The following is a 22,861-nucleotide window of genomic DNA, read 5'->3' on the forward strand; positions in this document are numbered from 1 at the left end:
ATCTGATCAAAATTCGTTACCAAAATTTACACAGTTCAAAGATTTTCAACACAGATATTTATCACTCGATGTTCAGGAAAAGGTCTGACTCATCTGGAATAAGGAGAAATAAATCCGGCTTTAATGGTTTGGGACGTTCGATTTTTTTTTGTGACAGAAAAACAGAGCTTTTTTACGAATGATCTTGATAGGCATATGGGCGCCCATAAGCTGAATTTTAGGGGGGGGTCTTACCTGGTTTAATCGGCACTTCCAACGCTGTATAATAGAAATCTCAAGACAAAAATATAAAAATATAAGGCAGTATCATTCAGCCAGGGGGGGGGTGGAAGCCCCCTCAGCCCCACCCCACCCCCCATACTGGCGCCCGTGGACAGGCATTTATGCCATGACTTAGAAAAACAAACAATTCCAAAAAGGTTGAACATGTAAAGACTTTAACTTATTTTTTATCCCATGATATTGTCTCATACTTGTAAAATACTGAAACTGAGTACGAGGGTTCAGTTGCACGAGGGTTCAGTTGCAAGAGGGTTCAGTTGCACTGGGTTAAGTTACAAATTGGGTTAGTTATACGGTGGTTTGGTTAAATTGAGTTGAGCTGCACGGGGGTTTAGTTTTACAGTGGTTCAGTTAAATGGGGTTCAGTTGCACGAAGGTTCAGTTACAGGAGGGTTCCTTTCCACGGGGACTCAGTTGCATGGGAGTTCAGTTACACGGGGGTTCAGTTGCACGGTAATTCAGCTGCTTGGGGTTCAGTTACACAAGGATTCAGTTACACGCACGCCGCTGTTTTCTAGTTTTCAAGAGAAATAGAAGGATAACAGAATAAGAAACTTAGTTACTTTGCTACATCTTCCTGTTTCTATTTTATTTTTAAGTTTCTTTTTTTTCTGTTTATGTTTCACACAACAATTTATACTTCAAAGCCATCACATTCCACAGGCAAGTTTTACAACACAGAACAATTCAAGCATTAGTTTCTTCATTTAAATTCAGCATCTCGGAAAAAAAAGAAGGCAGAATTGAAATGTAACGCAACATCTTATTTTGAAGAATTTGGTACTTTCTTGTTAGCTAGTATATTCTTGAGAATTTGTATCGCGGACATAGACAAAAACCTGTTCCCTCGGTCATTATACCAGACAATTAGCATCGTTTTGGTGGGAAACTACATTGTAGCTATATTTTAATTAAATATTTAGATGGTATTTTGGTTAGGTTAGGTTAGTTTCGGTTATGTATTTAATATAATGCGGTCTGGGTGCCCCCTTTTCATAATTCTTTGTTGTAGTTTCAATAATTTTGTTACTAAACTATTATATTTTCTTTATATTTTGGTATATTTCATTATAATTAACCCAACTTCAATTCTTGAGTGTGTACTAACTGACAAGGAGGTACCTAATTTTTCAGGGGGCGTGAGACACTTCTTTGTTGTAAGCAGCAATAAATATCTTGATGTACTAAAGAGTTTTTAAGTGGAGATTTTCTAACAACAGCCTTGTAGCTTGAGCAATTGATCAGCAGGCAAATAATCTAGCATAAAGGCGTAATTGTTGAAAAACTCAATTAAGTCTGAGGAAATCTACAAAGCTAATGTTATAGTATAGTATAGGCAAAGAAAACTATCTGCTAAGTTACTAAAACCTTCAAAAGAAGGTAAACAAAATCCTAGGAAAAACTTCCATGCAAGATAGACTGTGACGATAAAATACAGATATGGAGTACCTCTTCTATAAATAGAGGCCCTCGTGCAGCCCCTAACAACAGTTGCCATGGAAACTCTCAAAGAGAACAAATAATAAAGACTGCAGAGCGATTGAAAGTTCTGGTTTTTGTTTTGCTGTGGAGACATAACCCATTTAGTATGTAGACTTTTTCTTTCTCATTTTAAGAAACAATACATTCTAAGTTTCAACTAATTGCACAGAATTCCAATGATACAAACGCCATTGCAACCTTATTCTTCCTGTTAGAGACGCCATTCTGTCGTTTCTTTTTTCTAAAGAGCGCTAAAACTGTCCTTCAGAGGTAAAGAGAACGAGCGGTCCTATGTTAAATTAAAAAAAAAAAGTTGTACCCTATTTTCAAGAAGTTCTCTATTTTGAACGTGGAATCAATATATTTTTAGCTTTAAACAGGCTTCAGACCCCCTTAACCTCCCTCTAAATCGTCCTTCTGTATTTTATCAGTGGCATGTGTTTTCTAAATTCAATAATATATTCAAATGGTATTTCCAGTGCCAAACTTTAAATTTCTACATTTGCAAAGAAAATAAGAAAAAAGCTACCTGGCCCACCAGTTTTAAAATATATTCATAATAGCACCCACTGTAGATGCTAAGAAAACTGGCCCATGGAAAAATTGTTGCCCTTAATTAATATTAAATAAAAAATGTTTTTTCTCTAACTGAAAGAAAGGAGCAACATAGAATTGTAAAGCGAATAGAAATTATTCCGTATATGACGGGGCTATCCCCTCCTCAACTTTTCACTTTTCACACAAAAGATTTTAGTGCTTTAAAAAGCTTCTTGTTCCAATTCAACGGCCCTTGTGTTTCAGCAGTCATCCTTAAAGAACTGGGATAAAAAGTTACATTTTAGCATAAAGCCAGGGTTTGAGGGGGGGGGGAGTCCTTCAAATATACAAAATAATTATTGTTCATTTTACATTTGATGTTGCTCCACACTTTCAGGTGAAAAAATTCATTTTTTTTTCAATTTCAGATCGTATTCCAATTCACGCCACGGCCTAACCAAAATGTGATGTGCACTACCGGACCCATAAGTCCTTGATCTCTCTCTTTTAAGTCCCATATATCAATAATTGTAAATTAATTAGTAATGTCCTACTCTTTCAGTTTTTCTGTTGAAGAATTAAAATGTTGCATTATGATTAAAATTTTTGGCAAAATTGGAATGTTTCCTTGCAATTTTCAATAAAGAGAAGCTTTGTTGAATAAGCTATTAATAATATCTTTACTGCGCAATTTTGGGTAGGTGGATAGGGGTATTATTGTTCATATTGATAGAAATTGTGCGTAACTTATAATCTTCTACGTCACTGAAGCCCTTGCGACATCTACAACAGGGCTCTCTGAGGTTTAAATAAATTGTATACACATGCTTAAATACATTGAAACATTGTATAAACATAGGAAAAGAGAAATATAACCAATTAAATTTGCTCTGAGCATAGTTCCTGATGGTACTTGCCCCCCCCCCCCCCTCCCATAAGAAATTTTCCTGGTGAGGCTCACGAGGCCCCGCCTCAACTTTTCTACCTGTGAGTCGGTAGACATGTGAATGCACTATTTTATATTATACAGAAAATGTTATGTCCTATTAGTAGGGGAACTATTTTCCCTCCCGCACCCTCTATCAATAACAAAGGCAAAGACAAAAACATTTCTAGGAATGAAGAGGTATTAGATATCAATCTCTAATCCCCCCCATCATTTTAACACTTAAATAAATCATTCCGGTTCGGTCGACCGTGCCATCTGGTCCAACACCACATCAGCAACTGGATAAAAAAAAAAAACAATGAAGAACTGAGCTATTTTTTTTTTTTTTTTGAAGAATAAATGAAAAGAAAAAAAAGAATACACAGTTCCAAAAACAAGGGAAAAAAATTACATCTGAACAAAGTATAAATAACACACAAAGAAAACTACGACAGAGCTCAACTAAAAAAAAAGCGCACTGTATTTCATATTGTTTCGCAGCATTGACAAAGATACTAAACGTGAATGAAAAATTTTAACCAGCTAGCCGTCCGCAATATCACTATTTGGCACACTGACAAACATACTAGACGAAAACGGATCAAAACATGCGTAACCAATTCGGAGTCTTCGATGCGTAACCAATTCTTGGTGTTAGCTAATTTTCTTAGTTCTAACCACAAATTGATCCCTTTCGATCTTACTTTAGTCTAAGCAACTTTAACGAAGAGATCAGTAGAAGAGCAAATTTTGTATGGGTTCGTCTGGAGCTTCCTTCTACGACGAGCAAGATCTCGAGGCAGGTCTGATCTAGTTCTCTTCCCAGACCCTTTCAGCTTACAGCATTTGCTCATGATAACATCTCTGTCTCTTAAATGACATAAATTCACCAGTAGGCTATAGGTGCGACACAGGGCGTACCAACAAAATCGTGGAGATAGCTATCGAAGGTTTACTGCCAAGACGATATATGGGCAAAAATTGATAATGAACTTGCAGTCGAAACATGAAGTTCAGCAAGGATTGTATTTGAAGCTTTCTTGGCGTTTCCATAAAATTAATTATAACACCATGGAGCAATATGTTGTTCCTTTTCGAAGACAATTCAGCCTGAACACACATTTTCTTCAGATTTATGACTTCAGCCATCAGGGTTTGGTTTTCAGCTACTTTTTAGTAGCTTGATAATCTTACTTAATAGCTCATCAATCTTCGAGTCAAAGTGGCCATTTATTAGTACCATAATAATCCTTCAACAAGCCTCCTTACTTCACTTTCCTAGAACATGAATTCAATCCAACAATAGTCTATAGAATAAACAATTTTCACTATCTCAATTCACAGATAACATTTTAGCATTATTTCGTCTTTCATGTGGGAGTAGAGAGGCTATCTCCCGCGTCCCCAAGTGGACGATGGGCTGGGGGCAAAGAACCTTAAAGGTAGCAAGGGTAGTTTGTGTTTGAGGGCCGCAGGCCTACTTTGGTCCTTCAGTCTTACAGATTATAAATTCTTACATAATTATATGCAAGACACTGTACAACGCGCTTACGTTTGCACTAATAAGTTTATGGAGAAATCGAGCCATTTTAGTTTTCTAGTCATTACGATTGAAAATCTTTGTGATTAGGACTCAACAAGAAGCAGAATGCCACCCTCATGCCATTGGCGGTTGTAAGGACAGGGGATATTGGATGGGCCAAGGGTCCACTTTGTGCTTTCGGTAACCTTGATTTAAAGTCCTTACTTGTTTCCGCTTCAAACAAATAGCAGCATTCGAGCCTTTCTGCCAAAAATTGACAATGAGAGGGGGATGGGGCGTAAGAGTGTCCATGACCCTACGCTTCGCCTCCAATCATGCTGATTATAAAATCCTTGTATGATTCTTGTTTAAAAAAAGGTGTAACGTGCCCATTTTCATGCTATAAAGCTGGCAGAGGAGTGAGGGACTGTTTTTGGAGGTTCAAACAGGGAACAAAATGCCTACTCTAACAAAAAGTTAGAAGTAGGATGGGTATGAGGGAGATACCACAGGCCCACTTTGACTCTTCAGTTAAACAAAACGAAAATGCTTACCTGATTTTGGTTCAAAAATGTGTGACATACCTACCTTTTTCCCAAGAACTTGAGATTGGTTGGGAAATGAGGAAGGAGGGGATTACAAGAGAGAGCATGGGTCCCTTTTTTACCTCCAAATTGGTCTTGCCACGAATCAGATCGTTTTTGAGCATAGTCATTTTCCAATTTTGTTTTGTATATCACAACAAAAAACTTGTCAGGCCCTCAATCTTGAAATTATCAAAAATACCTGTCGCTGAAACTCTAAAACCTGATGTAGGTAATACACACATACTCACCCACAATTCAAGAAGGATCGCCCAACATTAAAAAAAATTGTAGGCTACCTCTCGTGATTCAAAAATTGAATTTTTTGCCTTAAGACAACATTCAAAAATTACTGCTAAGAAGGAGCAAAAAGAATCCCCATGTCCTTAGCAATTTTAGGACTATTAAAGTTTAGATGGCACATATGATACTGTTTCTCTAACTTAATCCCCAACACAAAAATGAAATCACAAGCTGAGCAATATCGCCAACCAAAATGGCTAGTAGATGTGAGCACTTTCAACCCCGTGGGAAAATACTCTTTTTTTGAGATTTCTAATATTCTCAATTTTTTGTTCTTAAAGAGTAATTTTGCAATGAAACCAGGGAACCATTGAGCATCTTATTAGGCACTTTAGGTTGTACCTGCCAGCTGCTTGCTTACTTGCTTGAACGGAGCACACGACTCGAATACGCAAAATCTTGGTGGGGAAATTTCAGATAATCACCTCTGACATAGAATATAAAACTCTTGTTTAGCTAACACACTGTAAGTTCTGGCTCAAGAACCAAAAAACAACGTTTTTTGGCCCCGTGCAAGAATTATACGAAGATTTAAAAGATTAATCAATCCAGCGGTAGGTTCATACTTTAGGTAAAAACCGCAGAGGTTAGACCCTTGTCACTTTCTCATATTAAACTAAAATCAGTTGCATAAGATGCCAAAAACAGGACAAAACCGTATTGCTCATGTCGTTCAAGTCGTGTGCAAATCACACAGAAAAGTTTTTTTTTCATAATTTTTGGTTTCAGTGCGGTAAGTTTTTACGGAAAAAAAGCCAACAGTTTAGCAAGCTGCATGGGATAAAACTTGAAAAAAGAGTCTATTCTGAGCACACGAAACAAATCACTGTGTATGCAAAAAAATTTTTAACAATGGTGGCATTTTTACTGCCCAGTGTGAAAGTCATATTAGATCATGAATGTGGAAAGTCATGTTGAGACTGTGAATTTTGAATTGGTGAGAATCAGTCTTTCTTTACTTTTCGGTGTTTGAACAAAAAATTCCACCGACCTATTGCTTTTCTTCCCACAGGATGGAGAAACCTGAAAGAGATAATGCTGAGTGGAAAGAATATGACATTAAAAGTAAAGAGTCGCTTGTGAAGTTGGAACGAATTACGAAAGATGGTATCAGTCAGGTAAGTTATATTTTTTTATTACTTATTAACGAAAAAGCAAAGTTTGGTAAAGAGTTACCGAAAGAGCAGGTCTAACCAAAATTGTTTGCGCGCAACGAGATTACCGTAAAAACTAAAAGAATAACGATGATCAATGCAAGTTTCTGCATACTTCGGATAGAAAAGTCTGATGTTAGAGCTTGAATGTATTTATTTTCAAGCAAATAGGCTGTTGAAATTCCAGAAATTGTCGGTGGAACGAAAATTCAGAAAAAAATAGCTAGAATAACGTCATGATACAAGGTTTTGACTATAGACAGGATTTGAGACGGCTCTTAGTGATGTCCTTGACAGCAAATTCGTAATCCTCATTTTATAAGCAAATCCCAAGGTTAGTAGAAGGCTATCACGGCAGTAATTCAGGTCGTATCTTATTTATGCTGATTGAGGGGCTTCAGTTGAGGGGGCAGGGTGAACCACCACCAGGGTTGCCACCCTGACCTGAAAGAATTTACTAAATCGGAGAGGAAAAATTTACTAGATCGCATCTGTTTTCAATAAATGCTCAAAAAAAATTTTGCGCGTGCGGCTTTGCCGCACGCGCACCATCAAGCATCGATTTTTACTATAGGATGATAATCAATTCGATTTTCACAATCTTTTTTCCTTTTTTCTTCTTTTTTTTTCTCTTTTCCTCTTTTATGTCGTTTTCATAGTATGATTGAAAATTAATGAAACCTACAAGTTCATATATATATATATATATATATATATATATATATATATATATATATATATATATATATATATATATATATATATATATATATATATATATATATATATATATATATATATATATATATATATATATATATATATATATATATATATATATATATATATATATATATATATATATATATATATATATATATATATATATATATATATATATATATATATATTTATATATATATATGTGTGTGTGTGTGTGTGTATATATATATATATATATATATATATATATATATATATATATATATATATATATATATACATATATAATGTTACATTTCTACTTACTTTTAATTTCTCTCAGCAGGCTCCTTTTTCCTCAATAAAAATTTTTAAACTGAGGAGATTCGCCTAATCACCTTGGGTGGTTGGCTTTTATGTTGATTCCAATAGATTCCCAATCATCACAAATCCAAGTGTCATTATAGCTTCATTTTTAGTTGGTAAGATTCGATACACAGAAAGCTGATTTTATCGACCTTTAGACGCCGGAAGTGAATTGTCTGCTTATGAAAATAGGAGACTGCTTGTCTGTCTCTAAGACAGACAGGCAAAATTGCAAATTGTTAAACAGACAAGCGAAAGTTGTAAATTGTCATATGTCTACGATAATTTTTTTCCCTGAATTCAGGGAATATAAAAAAAAAATTTGTTTACTATAAATCATGACCTTTTACTAGTTTTTACTAGATTTCGGGAAATTTACTAGATCCTCTAAATTTAATAGATTTTTTTTTACTAGATCTAGTAAAATCCTACTGACGGTGGCAACCCTGACCACCACTGAGATTCTTAAAGATACCTTTTTTGGTATTTTTTTTTTTACACACAACAAAAACAACAGAAATTCCTCCTCCCTCAATTTTGAAAAATAACATTTTTGTATCATCATTAAAAAAAAATTGACCTCCTTTACATTTTTGTTTATTGGCTCCATTGAATTTGTTCAATTATATCGGAAAAGCTCAAATTAGCAAGCTAAAGATCCCAAATCATAAGTTTCAGACAACTCAAACCACAAAAAACCAAACTAAACTTCCCAAATCATAAGTTTCAGACAATATACACCAAAGAAAAATTTGTTGAAATAAAAATTTATTGCGCAAAATTTTCCAAACAAAAAATCATGGACACAAATAGTCAACTGGAGTTTATTAATAGTTGCTTGATTGATCTCAGCTTAGTTCTCAGTTTAATTCTCAGCTCAGTAGTGGGGTTTTTCACCACAGATACCTCTGGCTGACTATTCATTTGTATCCCTATTTTGTTTGTGATGATCCTGATGAAAATCGGCGGTGATTTTGTAAATCGGCGTTGAAAACTAGAAAGTTTTTCAAGCTCGAATCAACACTGATTTCTTTTAAAATTGGTACTGATTTTGAAATTAGTTCCCGAAATCAGCTACGTGTGCCCAGACCTTAACTGAGAAAAGCCCGAATATCAACCAAAACAACCTAAATCATAAGTCTTAGGCAACACACACCTACGAAAGGCTAAGAAATATAACACAGAAAGCCTGAAAATAAAACCTAAACAACCCAAATCATAAATTTCACACAACAAACAGACAAAAGCGTAAGATAATTAGCTCACAAAAGTACGTATTAGCAAGTTAAAAATCCAGATTCATAAGTTTTAGACAAGTAAAACCATGAAAAACCAAACTAAACTTTTCAAATCATAAGTTTTTGACAACACACACCAACGAAAAGACTCGAAATCAAGCTGAGAAAAGCCCGAATGTCAAACTAAACACCACAAATCATAAGTTACAGACAACATACACCTATGAAAGGCTAAGAAACCTAGCTAATAGTAAACTAGACACCCAAAATCTAAGTATCAGACAACACACACCTACGAAAGGCTGAGAACAGCTTTATTATTAAACTAAACACTCCGAATCATAAGTTTCAGACAATAAACATCTTCGAATCACTAAGAAAAACTAGCACAGACAGGCTTGAAATAACAAAATAAACAACCCATATCATAAGTTTCAGACAACAAAGAGAAAAGAGCAAAGAAATCTAGCTCAGAAAAGTGTGTATTAGCAAGCTAAAGATCCCAAATCATAAGTTTAAGGCAAATCAAACCACAAAAAAACTAAACATACTAAAATCATGAATATCAGACAAGCCAAACCACGAAATACCAGACTAAACATCCTATATAATAAATTTCAGACAACATATACTGGGAACGGCTAAGAAATCTAGCTAATACCAAACTGAACACCCCAAATCATAAGTTTCAGACAGCACACACATACGAAAGGCTAAGAAACCTAACACGGAAAGGCCCGAAATAGCAAACTAAACACCCGAATTCTTAAGTTTCAGACAACATACATCTAAGAAAGGCTAAAATGCTAGCACAGAAAGCCCCGAAATAGCAAACTAAATATCCCAAATCATAAGTGTCAGACAATACACACCAACAAAAGGCTAAGAAACCTAGCACAGATAGCTTCGAAATAACAAATTAAACATGCCAACATGGGGATGGAGGGGGATTTTTGAGAGATGAGGTTAGGAAGGAGTGGGATTTGTAAGGGGTGATTTTAGATTGCGAATGGGTTTGGATGGGGAGGGGGTGGTCACGGGCAACGGAGGGTCAGGGGTCAGTCCCGCCAATTATTTCCTTCTAATTGTAAGACTATCAAAATGGTGAATCAAATAAAATGGTCTTGTTGCTTCATCTGAGTTACAAAAATAAGCATTGAAATGTGTGCGATTGATCATTATACTTTTGCCAAATATTGCAAATCTTGTCAAGATCCAGTTATGTAAGCCCGGTTAGAAATGTGCTTCATCTTAAATGACTTAACTCAGCCGGTCATGCAGCTACTGCTAATAAAATGGTTCATGGCCTTGGATGTCTACTACAGCAACTCGTTAGCTATGATATGTCAAATAAGACTGCGTTTCTTCTTGCTGTCCTTGGAAAGTTACCAGGGGACTTTCTCTTCCAGACAACAGTCCAGAATAAACAAGTTAAACACGTGGGTGATAATCTTCACCCAGTTAGTTCAACCCGTTGACCCATATATAGACCATTTATGAGTAAATGACCCACGACAAAAGATCTCGGAACATTGCCAAGAAAACCGGCGCTGGCTTCCTTCCTTATGAGGTCGCTACTCGCAACCGCTTTATTTTCTGTTCTTTTCTGAAGCTGTAATCGAAATTAACGCCAACTCCACAAAGAAAACTTGAGGACTACTGTTAAAGGCGACGCTTTGCCTCTAACAGGGGACGTCACGTCGCAAAGTTATGAGGATTCGAAGGACTGGAACATTGTAGCGATTGTTTAACAGATATGACGTAAGTTTGTTAACTAATAAAAGTTTTTTCGACATAACTGCCAGTAAACCGCTACAATTTGGAAGATTTTATCACTTTTAATTATAAGTTTTTTGTAGAAAACCTACAAAACAAGCAACACAGCAAGTAACGATAACATTGATCAATTAAATACAGAGAAAAAACCAGTGGGGAGAAGGAAGATGAGAAATAAGCCTTCCTCCTAGATGGGTTATAGTGTCTTTTTTCTTCTGCAGCAATTTCCTGGTTCTGATAGTAAAATCTAAGATATTCCTATGTACTCTGTAACAAACATAAACCATATCCGTTTAGCAGCTGAAAAGATTGCTAAAAAAGTTAAATACAAATAAATAAGAAATGTAAATAGTACTTGATATTGCTCTTAATGCTAAACAGAGAGAAAAATTGTCATATAAAACCATAAACGCTACTGAGACTGCAGTCTGCAGGTCTCGTGAGAAGGCAAATAATTTTTTTTTGTGTGAGGGAAGGAAAACAGCGTGATGATGGAGAATGATTTTCGCCTTAGTTAAAGGATGTTGAATATTTACTTTTCAATAAAGGTCTATCTCTTATTTTTAAGAACAAACAAGCTATCGCCCTAAAATTCTCCTACTCGGTTGTATATACTGGACACATTTACTTTATAAACGTTAGAGGAGACAGGCCTTGATTCCTTCAGAATGTACGAATCAACACGGCCCACCAGTGTATGCACACGTCATGTGAGTTACAAACCTCATCCCAGTAATGGGTTGAATTGCAGGATGACGCAGAACACCATTGTGGGAGGGTCCTCTATAGGAGTACAATTGTGGCAGGGAATAAGATTAAGATCCATGGACAACGGCCTTTGCGAAAGACTGCCTTGACCCTGTCAGGGTACCCCCAAGATTGGGGACCGTGCAGTCGACTCTATTTCAACTTTAGTAGTGGTGACCCTCTAGGATATTATACTCTAGTAAACGACACAGCATTAGCACGGGATTCTGATTAATGGATAATTCTTCTGGGCTTGATTTTTTTTTGCAGGCGCTTTGAGGCTTGAAAACCTCTTCCTATCTGATTTATCTACTGTGGGTTGCATCCCCGTAGCAGCATAATATTTGTAGACATGAAAATATAACGAGTCGAAGGTAATAGGCTTGAAATTGTCTTTGTAGGATCTTGTTGATAGAAGAGCGTCGCCAAGTGCTTAAAATCATTTTGAGACCAAGATAGACCCAGGATTGCACACAGCCTCCATTCATACTGGAGGTCCCAGGGACTGATTGCTTTGTGGTTCAAAGCCAGCTTAAGTGCTTCGGTGTAGACTTGAGAAAATGTGTTGGTCCCCGTCATGCACTGATATCATTGCTTTTCCCGAGGCTAAAGAATATAAACGACGTTAAAAAGTAACTATCGTGTCGACAATTTGACTGACGAATTCAGACAATTCGAACTGGACTTATTGAGAGTTCCGGGAACTCATATCTCAGGGCTAAGAAGCATGAATTTAGGTGAAATAGAATTTCTTTACTCAGGCAGGAAGGATTAGGTACATAGACAGGTACAATACAAGATACTAGGGTATATAGGAGTTCTGCTATTGATTTTAAAAGTTGAGGTTACCATCTAGTAGTGTCTAGGGTTAATTTAAGGCTGAGACTTCGGAAGGGTAATTACCTCCTGGAAAATTATGACGTTGGCTGACTCCAGGATCAGAATTCGAGAGAAACTTTCCAGGAACAGTTGAATACTAAACTGAAGAGTTTAAAATTTGACAATGTGGATGATGAATGAAATAATTTTAGGAAAATAATTTGTGAAGTAGTTGATAATGTCCTAGGGAAGAAACTTAGGAACGCAGCTATGAATATTAGTCAAAAAACCTTATGTTTAATAGAGAGGAGACGGGGCTTGTACAAGAATTATCTAAGTGAAAGATAATGAAAATAAAAGGAATGTAAACAAAGTGGTGAAAGCATTAAAATATGAATTAAGGATATGTGAAGTGGAGATCATTGATAAAATAGCCGTTGATCTGGAAAACACAACTAGATGGCATAATAGTAAAATATTGTACTGGCATATAAATAAATTGAGAGGGAGTTGTCAATCCGGACTTGTTCTAGTTAAAGATAGGAACGGGGCCACAATCGGTGATAAGGAAAGAGTTAAAGAGAGATGGGCAGAACATTTTGAGAATGTGCTAAACCGAGACAGAGTTGCAGAAAAAAAATAGAGGAAAAATGAAAAAGCTTGTGATACCTTGAATGTGAAGGAATATTTGTTTTGTGAGGAAGAATTAGCGACAGTACTAAAAGCATTAAAAAAATAATAAGGCCCCAAGTACTGATAGTTTTATAAATGTGTTTCTTAAATATGATTTAAAAAAAGGGGGGAGTACCTACCGTCTTTAGGAAAACCCGAGTTAAACCACTGTATAAGAAAAGTGATAATAGTGAGTGCGGTAATTATAGAGGGATTAGCCTTGTCTCTGTAGATAGGAAATTACTTAGTAATATAATACTTTTTAGACCAAGAGATACTGTAGAAAAAGTTTTAAAAGAAGAACAATGCGGTTTTAAGAAGGGTGAAGGATGTGTTGACCAAATTTAATAATTGAGAAGTGCCTGAGTTATCAAACACCTTTAGTCTTCAGTTTATTTAGATTACGAGCACATTTTTGATCCTGTTGATAGAAGAGTCTTAACGAAGGTCTTATCCTTGTATGGTACACCAGACAAATATATTAAAGTGACGAATTCTATGTATGAGGATAACACTGCCGCGGTTAAGGTAGGAAGTGAGGTTAGCAGCTGGTTTTGTATTTAATCGGGAGTTAAGCACGGTTGTGCTCTATTTCCCTCTATATGGATCATTTTGATGGATTTTGTCTAAAGGAGGTCATCAAAGGCAATGGGACAACATAGTATTAAATAGGGAAGTAAAACTTTTCTGTATTTATATTGTGTTGATTAATTAAACGTCTTAGATGACAGTATGAGGAAAATCTATAAAGTTTCAGGTGTTTTGCGAGTTCAGGGTGCTAAAATAGGTTTGAAAAATTGATGTTAAGAAGACTAAGTCGCTAAGACTAGGAATAAGTGAAGATGAAAAGGTGACACTGGGTAACGAAAAAGATCGATCAAGCAGACAGCTTCACTTGCCTTGGTAGTGTTGTTAGTAAAGACAGTGGGAGCAGTGAAGATGCTAAAACAAGAAAAGCGAAGGCTGAGGGTGTTTTTTCCTAGTTGAATAAAGTTTGGAAGAATTGGAAGATAAGTCTGCGAATCAAAATTGGAATGTTTGAAGCAGTGGTGAGACTGGTCAAGTATGGTTCTGAAGGATCGGCGCTCCGTAAAACGTACGAAGATTGGCTAAATGTTTTCCAGAGAAATTGCCTACGGATCGTTTTGGGTACCCGCCTGACTCACTGTATTTCAAACAGTAGGCTGTACGAGAAATTTGTTTCAATCCTGCTTTCTAGGGCTATTAATGAGGGAAAGGTCGAGATGGCTAGGATACATTCTGCGGATGAAGGGTGAAAGATTGCCGAAGATCGTCCTTTTCGGCTAACCGGCTTCGACTAAACGGAATGCAGGTTATCTGCGGTTGAGGTATAAGGATGTCCTAAATAAAGATTTAAGGAAAATGCGAACTTTCAGGGAGGGTGTAAAGAGGGAGGCTTTGAATTGATTAGGATGGAAGAGGAGCGTGCGTAGCTGTGTTGGCCTTAGGTGACTTGGTGATGTGGTGAGTTATTATTAGCAGTAGTAGTAGTAAACTCAAACTGACTTAATAAAGTGAAAAGTAAGAAGAGCAGGAACAAGAGGAGCAGTATCGGCTCCAATTCCTATATTGCATGACCTTAGATCAATTACTGGGGAGTTGCGGGAGGGCTTTCCTGATACCTCAAAATCTCATTCATAGCTTTCCTAATTTAAATTGAATATGCCATTCAATTAAATAAACTTATTTAATTAAATTCTTGAGAGAAGGAGGCAAAACCCAATTTCTTGTTTGTAGTGATTTTTGTTCGTTTCGCGCTTGATCTGTGTATTCAATTTAAATTTATCTCGTTTTAAGATTTATTTATTCATTTACATTAGTACCAATTGTATGTTTGTTTTTACTATGGTTCAATTTGCATATTCAATTTAAGAATTACTCGTCTTAAGATTTATTTATTTATTTATTTATATTCGTACCGATTGTATTCTTTTTTGCTATGATTGTTTATTTAATTTCTGTTCCTTTTGGGTTTCATTTATTCTTTAATAGTAATTTCTGATCGTTTTGAGTTTGAATTATTGTAGGTTTCTATTTGTTTTGATCTCAAGTTTAATATGGCCTTTATTTCTCTTTAAAAAAAACTTCTTTTTCGGAAGTTTTTTTTAATTAATTTTTGTTTGTTTTGATTGCCAAAGTTTAAAGTGTTTCAAAATTCCCTATTTCAAAATGATTTCTTATTACAAAATAAATAAACAGTTTTGGGAGGAACTAATAAAATTAAACTGAATATTTGATATGTAATAACAACAATTGGTGAAAGCTCATCAGCTCAAAACTTCGTTTCCCTCAGGGCCGGATTTAAAGGTTTGACACTTCTAGGCCCAAGCGTTTTTCCGCTCCGTTTTTGAATTATTTTCGGGGAAATCCCCAAAACTTCGGGGATAGTGAAAGCCGAAGGGCCTAGTGGGCCTGTTGGTAAATCCTATCCTGATTTCACTGCAATTTTCATTTTATTTTAATGTTGCAATAAGTACAAAAGATAATACTTGTAAGATAATTCGTGTTTGTGAAGCGTCAAATACACAATAAGCCTTATTCTTTTACCCTTAGGTAAACAGGTAGTAGCCAAACTCTTGTTTGTAGTAAAAACTATAGGGGTCTTGAACAGTTTTGGAAAGAGCTAATAGAATTAAACTGAATTCCCATGATTTTTGGAATAAAATTTCGCTAATATTTTTTTTTTTTGGGGGGGGGGGGCGAGTGGGCCCTGGAGCGAGGGCCAGGGGTCAGCTCCCATGATTCTTAGACAAAATATCGTTAATTAGTTTGTTTTTAAGGGGGAAGTCGGGCCATGGAGGGAGGGTCAGGGGTGAGCTCCCAATATTTTTGGAATAAACTATTGTTAATGTTTTTTGGGGGGGGGCGGGTGGACCATGGAAGGAGGGCTGGGGTAAGCTCTCATGATTTTTTAAATAAAGTATCATTTTTAACTTTTTAGGGGTTTAGGGGGGGTGTCAGGCCAGGGAGAGAGGGCCAGGAGTCAAATCCCTTAATTTTTGGAATAAAATATCGTTAGTAAGTTTTTTTCAGGGGGGGGGGGTGTCCGTCTGAGGGGGGCTAAGGGTCAGTTCCAATGATTTTTCGAATAAAATATCGTTTATATTTTCTTTTGGGGGGAGTCAGATCCCTTATATTTTCCAATGATTTTCCAAAGTTCCAATGATTTTTCGAATAAAATATCGTTTATATTTTCTTTTGGGGGGAGGCGTCAGGCCATGGAGGTAGGCCAGGGGTCAACTCCCATGATTCATCATTGATCGGTTTCGTCGGGGGAGGGGGATCGGGTCATGGAGGACCAGGGGTTATCTTCCATAACTTTTGTAATAAAACATCGTTAATAAGTTTTTTTTATTTTATTGGGGGAGGGCTCGGGCCATGCATGGAGGGCAAGGATTAACTCCCTTAAGTTCTGAAATAAAATATCGTTGATAAGTTTTTTTTTTAGTGGGACGGAGGCTGGACTTATCTGATCTTTGAACTATTTTAAAAATCAACGCATAAAAACGTTATATGCCCCCAGGGCATAACTTACAACACTCCCTCCCGGGCTTTGTGGGTTTGTGTTGACCCTTGAGTTTTTGTTATCTGATCTCTGGACTTATTTTACAAAAATGCTATCTAAAAGTTTGATCGGATTGATTTGGGGTAAAGAGGGCAGGGGGGGATCTAGTAGCCCTCCAGCCCATTTTGACTCTTAAAAATGGAGTTATAATTTTCAATTTCAAATGGAACAAGCCCCCTCCGAAGGTTATACGACCATCTCTTCCATAAAAACCTTATATGCTCCCAAGGCATAATTTACAGCCAACACTTGTCCCTGGGCTCTGGGGGAAATTCCTAAGTTTTTACTATATGATTTTTGGTGTGTTTTGGACAAAATGATTATCTAAAAAATTTGATCGAAATAATTAGAGGAAAGAGGGTTTGTGGGGGGGGGGGCTAATTGCCATTAGATCACTTTTGGCTCTCAAAAAGCGAACAAAAACTTTCAATTTCTGGTCATTTGAGTCCCCTCCAAAGTTTACCTCTTCCATAAAAACTTATTTGCCCCCCTGACAAAAGTTACCCCGGGCTGTAGGGGGGGGGTGGGTACATATTGGCCGCGAAGTTTTTGTTGTCTTATCATTGGACTATTTCAAACAAAATGGCTATCTCAAAATTTTGATCGGGTGTATTTGGGGAAAAGAGGGTGTGTGTGTGTGTGGGGGGGGGGGGGGGTAGATGCCCTCAAATCACTTTTGACTCTTAAAAAGATAACTAGAACTTTCAATTTCCAATCAAATGAGCTACCTTTGAAGCTTATACGACCATTCCTTATATAAAAACCTTACATGCCCCCGGGGCATAACTTAAAATACTTGCCCCCGGGCTCTGGGGGGTTGTGTCGACCGAGAGTTTTTGTTATCTGAGGTTTGAACTATGTTTAACAGGTTGGCTTTCTCCGAATTTTTATCGGATGGGGTTGGAGAAAAAAAAGTGTGTGGGGGGGCTAGTTGCCCTCCGATCTCTTTTGACTCTTAAAAAGTGAACAGGAACTTTCTATTTCCAATCAAATGAGCCATTTCTGAAGTTTATACGAGTAACCCTTCCATAAGAACCACATATGCCCCTAGGGCATAACTTACAACCATTCCCCAGGGCTCGGGGAGGAGGGGGTACTTAGACCCCAAAGTTTTTGCTATCTGATAGTTGGACTCTTTCAAACAAACAAGCTATCTCAAAATTTTGATTGGAAGTATTTGGGAAAAAGAGGGTGTGTAGGGGAGGGGGTAGATGCCAATCGATCACTTTTGACTCTTAAAGGTAAATAGAACTTTCAATTTCTAACAAAATGAGCCATCTCTGAAGCTTTTACGACCAACCCTTACATAAAAACCTTACATGCCCCCGGGGTATAAGTTAAAACACTTGCCCCCGGGCTCTAAGGGGTTGTGTCGACCCTGGAGTTTTTGTTATCTGATATTTGAACTATTTTTAACAAAATGTTTTTCTCGGAATTTTTATCGGATGCATTTGGAGAAAAAAGGGTGTATAGTTGCCCTTCGATCACTCTTGACTATTAAAAAGGGCATTAGAACCTCCAATTTCCAATTGAATGAGCCCCTTCTGAATTTTATACGAACATCCCTTCCATATGAAGTGCCTCTGGGGAAAAAAATTTAATAAAACATTGGAACCTCATGGCCCTTACTAAAGGCAACACTTTAGCGTTGCCTCTAATGGTTGTAATTTTAGATGTATTTTTATCCAAGGGTCAAAGTTTACTGTAAATTATGTTGGCTTGGAGAGGCGTCAGTTCCCTCATAGTAATACAGTTCGTGATAAAGAACTGTAAGTAAGGAGAGACTCGGCCTAATAATAACCAAAACTCTAAAAAAGGGAAATTTGATAACACCAAATAATAAACAAAACTCTAAAAAAGAGAAAATTGATAACAATAGATACATCAAAAGAATTGACAGTTTATGTAGATTCCAATTATATAACATTCATTAAGTTTAATGCTACCCATCAAAATCTACGAGTCTGATACCTTATTTTCAAAAATGGAGGAAACACCCCCCAAAGGTCAATTGATCTTCATGAAAATCATGCCATCAAATTCAGCAGATAAGATAACCCTGCTGAAGAGGTTTCAATCTCTTTTTATTCGCCCAATTCTGGAATATACAGCTCCAATATGGCATTTTGGACCGACGACTGAGGAAAGCCCCATTATGGAAAAAGTATAAAAATGAGCTCTAATTAAGATTTTAAAATATGTAAAAATGTTATATGAAGAGCTGCTGACATAGCTTAAAATGCAAATTCTGAAAAAAGAAGAGAAGAACTCTGCGTGAATTTCAGAAGACTAACTCTGAGCTGTTCAATCCCCATAACCCTTTCCCCCCCCCCCCTCAATTCACAACAAAACGACTCCCGCGCAGGGTTGCAGTGCCTGCTGAGAAACTTCAGTCGGTACGCTGTGTCCGTCAGCGGTTAGCGAAAAGTTTTATACCTAGTTTCGTAAATATGCATAACAAAAATTTCTAAATTTTGACCAATCATATTTTTTATGTAGTTTCATTAATTTTATTGTTTTCTATTTATTTTTAATTTTGACTTTTTAACTAAGTGCTAATTATTTTTTAATGTATTTTTTACAACGAATTATGTTTGATGTGTACGTCACGTTCTGAAGATATATATATATATATATATATATATATATATATATATATATATATATACGCTAGAGTTTGACTTTTTGTAACGGTTCTTCAAGATAAACTGCTCAAACACAAGGACCGTTGAATTTGAATGAGAAGTATTTTTAAAGGAAATTGCAATTTTAGTGTAAAGAGCGAGGACTGAAGAAGGGACATGCCCCACATATACAGAATAATTTCAGTTCTTTTTAAGTTATAATGTTGCTCTTTACTTTCAGACGGAAAAAACAATTTTTTATTTAATTTATATTACAACCAAATATGGTATACCAATTAAAATAGACAGAATATAATCAAGAAAAAATCAAATTTAAGTGAAGAGCAATATTACAACCCAAACCAGCAGAAACTCTTTTACCACATGGGAAATGACCAGTCCCTTAATCTCTCATCTGACACCCTGTACTTTAGCCTATACTTTACTGATAATGTAATTAGCATCTAAAATGGGTCGTGACTTTATCGTAATAAGCAGGGGGCTTAGGGACTGGTAGCCCCCCTACTGTACATGTTAATTTGTAGCCATTTCGAGTTCAAGCATTGGCCTTTAATTTCATTTGATTTTTTTGTCTTATTATTCTTAAATAAACGAAGGAAAAAGTACACAAAAAGGCTTTCCACTTTTCAAGTGCATTTTTATGCACTTGTTGAAGATGGCGTAAAGACTAAGCAGCACATACAAAACGAGGCAAAACTTGCATACAAAGTACGCTCAGTAAACCCTTTAGGTAGGATAAAGAGTTACACAGGTGCATGAACGGGGGAAGTGGGTATGCGAACGATTTCCTCCCTCCCCCCGGGAAGGAAAAAAGTGCCAAATGAGATGATACTTATAACAAAGAAAAAGAAAAACTGTTCTAGCAAAAGTAAAATGAATCCGGAGCACAAAAACAAATATAGTTTAGGTTTCAATGCAAAATATTTGAAATAACTGAATCACTGCTTTACTATACAAACTAAATCAAAGCTTTTCTGGCTTACCCTGTTCCTAGAAGAATAACAGTGGAAAATCTTCAAGTTTAGTATCACATTGAAGGTTTTAACATTTAGGTGTCTAATTCAAAAGTTGAAAACTAGCGACAATTAATCACCCATGTCTTTCTTTTAGGTTGAAAATGTGAGAAAAGCTTCTGAAAAGAGACTATCTAAAGAGTCTAAATTGAAACTAGAGCAAGCTAATAATGAAGAGCTAATACAGGAGTTCGATCGAATAGCAAATCTTTCATCTGGAGAAGAACCATTTGATGAGTTAAATAACCTCAAAGGTACAGCTGAGACATTTCCAATACAGTATTATCTTCAATTAAACATTTTCAAAATACCCTTAAAACAAGGTTTAAAACATGCGGTTTATGATCCTGTCCCAAGTCCAAACACTTTTGAAATTGAATAAATTTAGAAAAGGATACTAGCAAAGCAACGGCTATGTTTTAATCAAAATAGCCAATATACATTAAAGGCATAAAAACATTTTAGACTACAACTATAGATATTTATTCAAAGAAAACCTTATACAAAAGTTATCAAAATAATTTTATTCAAAAACCTACTCGAAAAGTCAATGGTTGTACCATTTCTGAAAAAACACAGACAGAGGACTGAACAAGTATTTTAAAATATTAGTAGAGAGCTATCTTATACTCCGGGGGGGACTCTTTATATGGGCATAGAGTCATTAGGGAGAATGCTTGCGTAATCGGTCAATGACCTCTTTCTCCAGGTGTGTTTTTGGCACGCTCTTAGCGAATGTCAAGGTCAATGTTGTTGATGTTTCCGAGGCAAAATGCCAAGGTCAATGTTGTTGTTGTTTCGAACAGAGTCATTAGAGAGAACACGTGGTTAATGGGGTCAATGTTGTTGTCGTTCGAAGCAAAGTTAATGACACTTCCTTCCTGTTCGAGGCAGATGTTATGATCCGGAAATAGTATTTGTTATTGTTATTCGAGCCAGATGTTATGAGGTTCCCGGAAACAGCTAATGACACTTCCTTCCTGTTCGAGGCAGATGTTATGATCCAGAAATAGTATTTGTTATTGTTATTCGAGCCAGATGTTACGAGTTCCCGGAAACAGTTAATTAATGTCTGACAGATGACGTCAAGTTAATTAATGTCTTTGCATTTCCAAAGAGAATTGTCTCCGAGAAACAGTTAGATCACACATGGTGTCATGATTGATTGATTGACACAAAAGGGGAATTAATTTGTTGTTCTATAGAGAATTGATTCACGAAAGGGGAATTAATTTGGAGTTCTAACAAGAGAATCGTTTCCGAGGCAGATGTTTTGATCTTAGCGCGCGAAAAGGTTTCCAAATAATTTGAAATGCATTAGCGCAGAGATGCCAAACAAAAGGAACATGTTGAAATTCCGTTTGGGGGGTAATTTTGGCGAAACCGTTTTAGCTATTTTATGGAATTATTTCGGCGAAACACTTAGAGACATTATAAAATATGATTTTTGAAGAGATTTTGGAGGAGGTTTTGAGTGTGGTCGTTATAATACACAAGTTTCAATTGAACAGTGTTGTGAGGTCCTCTACCCCAACCCAAAGGGCCCCCGATTGCTCTACCCCAACCCAAACGGCCCCGATTGCTCTACCCCAACCCCAAAGGGTTCCGATCCCCCTACCCCAACCCCGAAGGAAGCCCCCGGTCCTCAAAGGTTCTCTGGGCTTCCAAAGGACCCCCCGGACCCCCAAAGGCCATCATCCTGTCCCCAAATGCCCCCCCGGCTCCCAACGGGCCCACCGGACCCCAAAGGGCCCCTCCCGGACCCCAAAGGCCCTCCCCCGATCCTCAACGGTCCCCCGGACCCCCAACCGCCCACCCCGGGCGCCCAGGGCACCCAAAGGACAACTCGGTACTCTCGGGCCCCCGAGAGCCCCAACGGCCCGTCCCGAGCCCCCAAAGGCCCTCTCCGGTCCTCAAAGGTCCCCCCGGGCTCCCAAGGTCTCCCCGACACCCCCAGACCCTCCTCCAGTCCCCCAAGGCGCTCCCCCGGTCCTCAAAGGTCCCCCAGGCGCCCAAAAGCCCACCCCCTGTCCCCAAAGGCCCTCACCGGGCTCCCAGGGCTCCAAAAGGACCAATCGGCACTCAAGGGCCCCCCCGACCCCCACAGGCCCTTCCCGGCCCCCCCAAGGCCCTCCCCCGGTCCTCAAAGGTCCCTCCCCGGGCTCCCAAGGGACCAATCGGTGCTCAAGGGCCCCCGGATCCCCAAAGACTTCCCCGGCCCACCCCCCCCCCCCCAAAGAGTCCCCTCTCCATTTTTTTAAATACTTTTTATGGCTTTATTATATCTTTTCTGAACAAGTTCCTTTCATAATTTCATTCCTAAACCCATTTTCCAACCTCAAAGAGTCCCCTCCACATTTCGTAAATACTTTCTTGAATTTTTTAACATGGTATTTTTTTTACTTTTTAACGGATCTTAAAATGACATGCACACAAAAACTTACATGCACACAAAAACTTACACACACAAAAACTTACACATACACACAAAACTTACACACACAC

General features: G+C 37.3%; 1 protein-coding gene across 1 annotated transcript in view; it reads left to right on the top strand.

Moving 5' to 3' along the window:
• The first annotated feature begins 1,794 nt into the window (after positions 1–1,794).
• Positions 1,795–22,861, top strand: part of LOC148952287 (dynein regulatory complex protein 1-like) — a 130,935-nt gene continuing 109,868 nt past the window's right edge. Inside the window, exons 1-3 of the mRNA XM_089088914.1 lie at positions 1,795–1,868; positions 6,651–6,756; positions 20,454–20,610. Of these exons, the coding sequence (XP_088945040.1) occupies positions 6,652–6,756; positions 20,454–20,610 (262 nt within the window). The 5' untranslated portion in view covers positions 1,795–1,868; position 6,651. The remainder of the gene's footprint in view (positions 1,869–6,650; positions 6,757–20,453; positions 20,611–22,861) is intronic.

This window comes from Artemia sp. Qi Xiang Cuo, chromosome 5, assembly GCF_049724085.1.
Source record: "Artemia sp. Qi Xiang Cuo chromosome 5, ASM4972408v1, whole genome shotgun sequence".
Taxonomy (NCBI): domain Eukaryota; kingdom Metazoa; phylum Arthropoda; class Branchiopoda; order Anostraca; family Artemiidae; genus Artemia; species Artemia sp. Qi Xiang Cuo.